Source organism: Carlito syrichta, unplaced genomic scaffold, assembly GCF_000164805.1.
Source record: "Carlito syrichta isolate Samal-C Ts95f unplaced genomic scaffold, Tarsius_syrichta-2.0.1 Scaffold51492, whole genome shotgun sequence".
NCBI classification, from domain to species: domain Eukaryota; kingdom Metazoa; phylum Chordata; class Mammalia; order Primates; family Tarsiidae; genus Carlito; species Carlito syrichta.
The window spans coordinates 41466-50669 of NW_006995588.1; the positions used below are offsets into that span (position 1 = coordinate 41466).

Below are 9204 nucleotides of genomic sequence, written 5' to 3' on the forward strand. Positions count from 1 at the left end.
CTCGGAAGGCTGAGGCAGAAGGATCGCCAGAGCCCAGCAGGTCGAGGCTGCGGTGGCCGGGAGCAGCCACTGCACTCCAGTCTGGGCGACAGAGTGAGACTCCAACTCAAAAAAAAACCAAAACAAAACAACAAAAAAGGAGATGATGCATATGAAAATGCCTCCTACACACTGTAAAGCGCTTCATTAAGCACACTGTTACTATTTAGCCTCTTTCTCGATTTTCTGATTACTACAATAGGACCAGTGAACCTTTCTCTCAGGCTTGGCTGGTTGTGATTTTACGAGTAGTAGCAATAGCTAAGGTTGTGCCCATTCAATGCTGGTGACATTTCCAAACCCAGAACTCAAGATCATGTTTAGTCTGTTTAAAACATATACATCCGGCCGGACATGGTGGCTCACACCTGTAATCCCAGTACTTTGAGAGGCCAGGCAGGGCACTGACCTTCTTAACACTTAAACTCATTCAATTGCCAAGAGCACCCCATGAAGTTGGCCCAGTCATGCACCACATAATGACATTTAGGTCAACAACGGATCATGTATACAATAGTGGTCCCATAAGATTATAATACCATATTTTTACTGTACCTTTTCTAAGTTTAGATATATTTAGAAATGCAAATGCTTACCACTTATAGGTCTTCCAGTTACCTACAGTATTCAGGACAGTAAGGTGGTGAACAGGTTTGTAGCCTGGGAGTCACAGGCTATACCATGCAGCCTAGGTGTGTAGATGGCTACCCCATCTAGGTTTATGTAGGTACACTCTATGATGCTCACATGAAGAAATTGTCTAATGACATATTTCTCAGAACATATCCTGCCGTTAAGCAATGTGTAACTGTTTTATAACTATTCCCTTTTTTTGATGAGGAAACTGAGGCACAGAAGTGAATTACTCATGGTCATGTAGTTAGAATCTTGGCTCACTGGAGTTCAAACCCAAGTCTAGTTGGGTCCAGAGTCAGATCTTACATCTCATACCTTGTGAGAAAAAGTGAGTGTCAGCTTCCACATTTGTTACATTTTCTACTTTCCTAACCCCCGACCCCAATTTATTGCCAGAATTTTTGTGAATGCACTGCTCATCAGCCCACTAGCAGAAACTGAGTACAGAAGGAGGGGGAGAGGAAACAGGGGAAGAGGATATTGTTTGTGCAGAGCTGGGGTTCTGATGACGAGCTAAGAGGGGCAGAGATTTAAATTATTAGTTTAAAAAAGGGTTTAGAGTAGTGCGGCTTTCAATTGTGTGCTTTATGAATTCAATCAAGAGACTATTCGTTTTATCCAGTAATGCATTTCTGTGATAACAGAGGCTACATAAAATAAAGCTGTGATGATGGACTGAGAAGTCATATACAGGTGTTTCTGAAACATCACTGGCTATTCTAATCCACTGTTCCACTTTGTGCTACGCATTTATAATTTTCAGAATGCTTAATAAATATTGTCTAAACGCTGTGTTCTCCGTATTAGTACACTAGGGATAGGAAATTGAAGAGAGAAAGTGATTTGCCCTGGGCATTCTCCCTTAGAGGTAGGCCCATACAACATTGGCATTTCCAAACCCAGAACTCAAGATCATGTTGAAATTCTGTTTAAAACATACATGTCTGGCTGGGTGTGGTGGTTCATGCCTGTAATTCCAGCACTTTGAGAGACTGAGGCAGGAGGATTGCTTGAGCCCAGAGGTTCGAGACCATCCTGGGCAATGAAGTGAGACACTGTCTCTACCAAAAATAGAAAAATTAGTCAGGTATGGTGGTGTGCACCTGTAATTCCAGCTACTCAGGAGTCTGAGGTAGGAGGATCATTTGAATTTAGGAAGTCAAGGCTGCAGTAAGTCATAATTGTGCCACTACATTCCTGCCTGGGTGACAGAGTAAAACCCTTCTTCTCTCTCTCTCTCTAAGTTGGACACAGTGGCTCACACCTGTAATCCCAGTACTTTGGGAAGCTGAAGTAGGAGGATTGCTTGGATCAGGAAAATGAGATCAGCCTGGGCAACATAATGAAATCCTGTCTTTACAAAAAAAAAAAAAAAGCCCAGCATGGTGGTACACACCAGTAGTTTCAGCAACTACTCAGGAAGCTGAGGTGGGATGATTGCTTGAGGACAGGAGGTTGAAGCTGCAGTGAGCTGTGATTGGGCCACTGTACTACAGCCTGGGTAGCAGAGTGATACCTTGTCTCAAAATAAACAAACAAAAACATACACATCCTATAGGCAAATCTATAGAGACGGAAAGTAGATGAGCAGTTGTTTAAAGCTGGGAGGTTTGGAGTAATAGTGATTGCTAATGGGTGTGAAGTTTGTTTTGGGGGTGATTAAAATGCCCTAAAACTGATTGTGCTGATGATTGAACAAATCTGTGAATTTACTACAAACAACTAAAATGAATACTTTAAGTGGGTGAATTTTTTGACAATTTATAAGCTTTTAATATTTAATCATTTGTGTACTAATTAAAATCTTTGGAAAACTCATAGATGAGCTTTTCAACATTTTGGGTGAATTATATGTTATATGATTTGTATCTCAAAGCTGCTAAAAATTTACACAGTTTTGCTCACTTATCTTCCTGTGGCTCATCTGAATAATTTAAGCTGATTGGTGAGCTGGAGTTGATTATGAGATAATTTACATACTTTCAGAATAAGGATGAAGCATACAATTTCCCGTAAAAACCAGGTCTGACCAACTTCTTTTCTTTTTTTCTTTTTTGAGTCAGGGTCTTACTCTGTCACTCAGGCTGATGTGTAGTGGCTTGATCACGGCTCACCACAGCCTCAACCTCCTGGGCTCAGGTGATTCTCTTGCTTCAGTCTTCCTAGTACCTGGGACTACAGGTGCTTCCCACCACACTTGGCTAATTAATTTTTTTTTTTTTTGGTAGAGACAGTCTTGCAATGTTGCCCAGGCTGGTCTCGAACTCCTGGCATCAAGCTATTCTCCCACCTTGACCTCCCAAAGCACTGGTAGACAGTGTGTTAGCCACCACAGCCGATCCCAGTTTCTACTAGTAAGATAAAACATGGTATTAAGATGCCTTACCTTTTTGGGTAAGACATGCTTCAAAAAGACCAAGATATTTTGGTTTATCTAGCTGTAGATGTTTCATCTAATATGGTAGCTCCCTCACACCCCCAATTCCTAACTGTGTTAGGCTTTTGGCAACTTCAGCCTTGAAGAACAAGTCCTGAGGTGTTGAAATAGCTGTTACAGAGTCAAAAATCAACGTACTAAAATTAATGAGCTTTGCATAAAAAAAGGCTTAGACCTGCATCCTGAGTTTCCTATTGCTTTAAAAAATAATTCTCAGCTGGTCATGGTGGCTCACGCCTGTAAGCCCAGCACTTTGGGAGGCGGAGGCGAGAGAACTGCCTAGAGCCCAGCATTGCTGGGCTCAGGCAATCCTTCCAAGTAGCTGGAACTACAGGCACGCGCCAGCACGCCCAACTATTTTTTTTTAATTTATTGTAGAGATGAGGTCTCACCAAGTTGCCAGGGCTGGCCTTGAGCCCATAGGCTCAGGCAATCCTATACCTCAGCCTCCCAAAGTGCTGGGATTATAGGCGTGAGCCACCGCGCCCAGCTGGTAAATCGTTTTAAAAGCACTATTATACTTTCAAAAATATGCTTTGAAAGGATGAATTTTATGTATGTAGATTATATTTTAATTTAAAAGTATTTCAAAAGGGTGGTGGGGGTGTTGAGCAGTCTCTCTCGTTATTGAGGGCTGGGGATGCTTTTCATATGTTTGCTACGCTGTGAGGTGAGTGAAAATGCTGCTAAGAAAAGTCTTAGACTGGTTGGGGCTCTGTTCCCTCCCCCCAAACCTTCCTTCTGTGCCACATGGAACTCCACTTCATGGCAAATCAACTCCTATTCATCCTTAACCTAGCTCAGAGTACTCCCTGTCTCCCCTGCCTCAGTTTCCCCAGGGTCTCTTCTGGTGGAGGCAGGCTCTTCTCCCACACCAGCACTGTGGCAGGAATGGGCCTACCTGGCTTCCAGGCCACTGCCCCTCCATTCAGGTAGACAGATCTCTGCTCCTTCAAGACTCAGTCCATCCTCCACCTCGCCTCAGTGGCAGCTGTCACTCCCTGATCATTCTTCCTTATTTGCTGAAGATTTTGGCAGCAGACTTGGCAACTTCCTTTCTGCCCATCCCCCACCCTGACCTCATCCAGGTCTTCACTTTACAAAACCTCAACGCTCAACCTCACCTCCTTTCCTTTCACTCCAATGGGAGAGATTCCCCCCTGTGGTTCTAGCTAATTCCCACAGCTGATGGAGACCAGCTCAGTCTTGCTGCCCGTCCCACTCCCTAAGAAATTCGGTCACTCACTCAGCTAAATCATCACCTCTACTCTCAAGCCTTCTTAATACCCCATAATCATTTGAAAATACGTGTAAGCTGAGATATAATCTACACACATAAAATCCATCCTTTCAAAGCATATAACTCAGTGGATTTTAGTATATTCATATGGTGGTGCAACCAACACCACTATCTATTCCAGAACGTTTTTATCACCTCAAAAAGAAACCTGTGGGCCGGGTTCGGTGGCTTAGCCTGTAATCCCAGCACTTTGGGAGGCCAAGGTGAGTGGATTGCCTGAGCCCACGGGTTTGAGACCTACCCGGGCAACTTGGTGAGACCTCGTCTCTACAATAGATAAAAAAAACTATCCGGGCGTGGTAGCACGCACCTGTAGCTCCAGCTACTTGGAAGGCTGAGGCGGAAGGATCGCTGAGCCCAGTAGGTCGAGGCTGCGGTGGCCGGGAGCAGCCACTGCACTCCAGTCTGGGCGACGGAGTGAGACTCCAACTCAAAAAAAAAAAAAGAAAAAGAAACCTGTGGCTAGGTGCAGTGGCTCATGCCTGGAATCCCAACACTTTGGGAGGTTAAGGTGGGAGGATGCTTGAACCTAGGAGTTCAAGAACAGCCTGAGCAACATAGTGAGACTCTGTCTCTATTAAAAAATTAGGTGGGTGTGGTGGTACACACCTGTAATCCTAGCTATTTGGGAGGTGGAGGCAAGAGGATTGCTTACGTCCAGGAGTTTGAGACCATTCTGGGCCACAGAGCAAGAACTCATCTCTACAAAAAAATTAAAAAATAAATAGAAAAAGCAACCTGTTTCCATTAACAATCACTCCCTATCCCTTCCTCTTCCTCAGCCCCTGGCAACCACTAATCTACTTTCTGTCTCTATGGATTTGCCTTTTTTGGGCATTTCATATAAACGGGATCATAAATGACCTTTGTGTCTGGTTTCCTTCCTTTAACATAATGTTTTTAAGCTTCATCTATGTTGTGGCATGTATTAGTGCTTTCACGACTGTATGATATTCCAATTCATGGGTATACCACGTTATGGACCGAATGTGCACTCCTCAAAATTCCTGTGTTGAAGACTTAACCGCCAGTGTCTTGGGACACTATCCCTGCCCCAGTTGGTCCAGAAAGCAGGACCACGACCCACTGAGTTCAGAAGACAGAGCATTGAACCAAGAGGGTTATTTTCAGGCTTTAAGTTCTAATGGCATTTGCCTTGCTAGCTGTTGGGCTGACTTGGGACCTATCATCCTTTTTTTCCCCTTCCAGTTTCTCCCTTTTGGAATGGAAATGTCTAGTTTCTGCCTGTCCCACCACTGTATTTGGATACACACAATTTGTGTGAATTCACAGGTTCATGGCTAAAAAGCAATTTGTGTTAGGATGAATTGTACCATAAGTCTCACCATATCTTATGTAGATGATATTTAGATGAGACTTTGGACTTCAGGCTTTAGAGTTGATGCCAGAATAAGTAAAGACTTTTGGGGGCTATTGGGAGAGTATGAATACATTTTGTATGTAAAAAGGACATGCAAGGAGGCCAAGGGTAGAAAGATATGTATTGAATGTTTGTATCCCCACCAAATTCATATTTTAAGTCTAACTTCCAGTGTGATGGCATTAGGAGGTGGGGTCTCTGGGAGTTAATTTGGTTTAGATGAGGTTGTAAGGGTATAGTCCCCATGGTAGATGAGTGCCCTTATAAAAAGGGGAAGAGACCCCAGGGCTTTGTCTCTCCATCAGGTGAAGAAACATGGAGTAAACAGGTGAATCTGATAGCACCTTGATCTTAGACTGAATCTGATGGCACCTTGATCTTACACGTCCTCTAAAACTGCAAGAAATAAATGTCTGTTGTTTAAGGCTCCCAATCTGTGATATTTATAATACATAACACATTTAAAAAAATCAACAGTTGATGGACTTTTGGATTGTTTCCACTTTCTGGCTATTTACCATGTACAAGCTTTTGTGTGAGCATATGTTTTCATTTTCCTTGAGTATATCCCTAGGAGTATAATTGCTGGGTCATGTGGCAACTCTACATTTAACTTTTTGAAGAAAGACCAGACTGTTTTTAAAAATGACTGCATCATTTTAATCCTACCAACAACGTATGAAGGTTCCAATTATTCCATGTTCTTTCCAACACTTGTCATTGTCTGTCTTGTGGATTAAAATCATCCTAGTGGGTGTGAAATGGTATCTCATTATAATTTCGACTTGCATTTCACTGATGGCTAATGATGTGAAGCATTTTTTCAGGTGCTTACTGGCCATTTGTACATCTTTTTGGGAGAAATGTCTATTCAGATCCTTTGCCCACTTCAGAATTAGATTATTTGGTTTTTTTTTATTGTTTAAGTGTCTATCATCACTTCAAGATGCTCAAATTGCTACCATTTTAAAGCAAACAAACCCTTGGTCAATCCCAGATCCCTGCTGCAGCTGCTGTCTCAAAAAAAAAAAAAAAATCCCTGTTTTTTTGCAGAATTTCTTGAAAGAGCTCTCTACATTTGTGGATTCTACCTACCCTCTTTTCACGTATTGCAGTCTGGCTTCTGAACCTCACACTTCACTGAAATTGCTTTTGGAAAGGTTGTTCTGTCACTAAATCCAAGGCACTTCAGTTGTTAGCTTGTCTGATTTCCCAGTGGTATTTAATGCCAAGGCCCTCTTCATCTTTATGGAAGGGCTAGAGGTCCTTGGCATTAGGGACGGCACAGGCTGCTGATTTCTCTGGCTGCTTCTTCAGTTTTTCTGGTGAGCTTCTCTTCTTCTGCTCCTTTTTACATCTTAATCTTCTTCAAGATTTTGTCTTGTTACTTTCCACCTTTATGTGTTCCCACCAGGCATTCACATTCGTTCCCATGGGTTCTCAAGGACCACTTAACGCTGTTGGCTCTCCTCCCTATCTGCTGCCTGGACTTCCCACCTGACATCTGTTTGTATACCTGCCTCATCAATATCTCTGCTTAGATTCTCATCTGTCCTCAAACTTTATCCCAAACCAAACATTTGACCTTTACTCTCTTGCCTGCCCTACTCAGTGAATAATGTCAATGACCAAATTCTGTCAATTTAAAACTTTTTAAATCATTCACATTTGTCTGCTTTCTTCTGTTTTCATCACCTATGTCCTAGTCCAGTACCATTTCTTCTTCCTTCTCCTCTCCCTCCCTCATTTCTCTCTCTCTCTCTGTCCAGGGTCTCACTCTGTCACCCAGGCTGGAGGGTAGTGACATGATCTCGCCTCACTGCAGGCTTGACTTTCTGGGCTCAGGTGATCCTTCTGCCTCCCAAGTAGCTGTGACCACAGGGTTGTGCCATCATGCTTGGCTAACTTTTTGATATGTGTAAAGCGAAGTCTCACTATGTTGCCTAGGCTAGTCTCAAACTCCTAGGCTCAAATAATCCTCCCACCTCGGCATCCCAAAGTGCTGGGATTACAGGCGTAAGCCACCATGTCCCGCCATTTTTACCATTTCTTTTCTTTTTTTTTGAGTTGGAGTCTCACTCTGTCACCCAGACTGGAGTGCAGTGGCTGCTCCCGGCCACCGCAGCCTCGACCTGCTGGACTCCGACAATCCTTCCGTCTCAGCCTTCCAAGTAGCCGGAACTATAGGCGCACACTACCACACCCGGCTAATTTTTTGATTTATTGTAGAGATGAGGTCTTGTCAAGTTGCCCAGGCGGGTCTCAAACCCGTGGGCCCAGGCAATCCACTCTCCTCAGCCTCACAAAGCGCGGGATTACAGGCTGAGCCACCGATCCCGGCCATTTTTACCATTTCTTAATGGAAGATGAAGATGACCAAGACATCCTCCTGATTGATCTCCCAGCTCTCCCCTCTTCTCCAAATCACAGCCAGACATCTGTTTAACATGCACATCCCGCCACGTCATCCCTCTGCATACCTGAGCTGTTGTAAGTGATGGGATTTACAGTGGCTTCAGAGTTAGGCATGCGGGTTTGTCTTACCATCATTAACTCGCGGGAGTTAACCTCTCTAAGCCTTAGGTTTTTTTCATTAAAAAAAAAAAAAAAACAGGCCACGAAGAGCACCTCTCCTAGGCCTTCATGAGGATTGAGACCATGCACATAATGCCCTTGGTTCGGAGTTGGTCACATTTAACTGCTCAATACATTTTTACTATTATTTTTATTAAAGCCTTCCAATAGAGGCAAATCAATTAGCCTCACTTTCAACCTAAAATGCGGGGATTAAAGGGCATGGCTTTAATAAACTCTTTTAAGGCAGGCTTTAATAAACTCTTTTAAGGCACTACTCCTTTGGACACTGAAGCCTGGTAATCAATTGCAGCTCCATTCAGCGCTAGCCACTCAGCCCAGCGTCCAGAAGTCCTCTGGAGAGGAGGGGGCAGCGGCTGCAGCTGGCACTCCGGGAAAAGGACGCAGAGCGACAGGACAGGTTCAGGGAATCCTGCGGTTGCTGGAAAGAGCTGATCCTTGACCTGTTACCCAGGCGACAGCCCCACCGCGACGTCTCCTGGCACAGGCTGGCCTGACCCGCAGCCATGAGTGCCGAAAGCCTAGGCAGCAAAGCAGACACAAGCAAACCGCAACCCGCAGGACGCATCTCCGCCCGGGCGCTTCCTCCTTTGCCTGGCTCCTGACGGGAAGGGGGGAGAGGAGGGGAGGGACGGCGATGGGGGAGAAGGAGGACGGAGGGCAGAGCCCCACCCCACCCTGCGGGCCCCGGGACGCTGGCTGCGGGCTCCGCCGCCAGAGGCTGGGCCCGGGTCCCGGAGCCCGCGGCGCTCACCTTGAAGGACATCCTGCACATGTCCGCGGCGCGCTGCGGGCCGGGGTGCCTGGACCTCCCCG

The 9204-nt window shown here is 44.8% G+C and overlaps 1 protein-coding gene across 1 annotated transcript in view; it reads right to left on the bottom strand.

Annotated features, from left to right (window-relative positions):
• The window catches only part of LOC103250596 (ankyrin repeat domain-containing protein 29), a gene marked incomplete at its 3' end in the record, with an annotated part of 36678 nt that extends 27508 nt beyond the window's left edge, over positions 1 to 9170 (bottom strand). Inside the window, exon 1 of the mRNA XM_021707852.1 lies at positions 9143 to 9170. Coding sequence (XP_021563527.1) covers positions 9143 to 9163 — 21 coding nt within the window. The remainder of the gene's footprint in view (positions 1 to 9142) is intronic.
• Between the last annotated feature and the right edge of the window lie 34 nt (positions 9171 to 9204).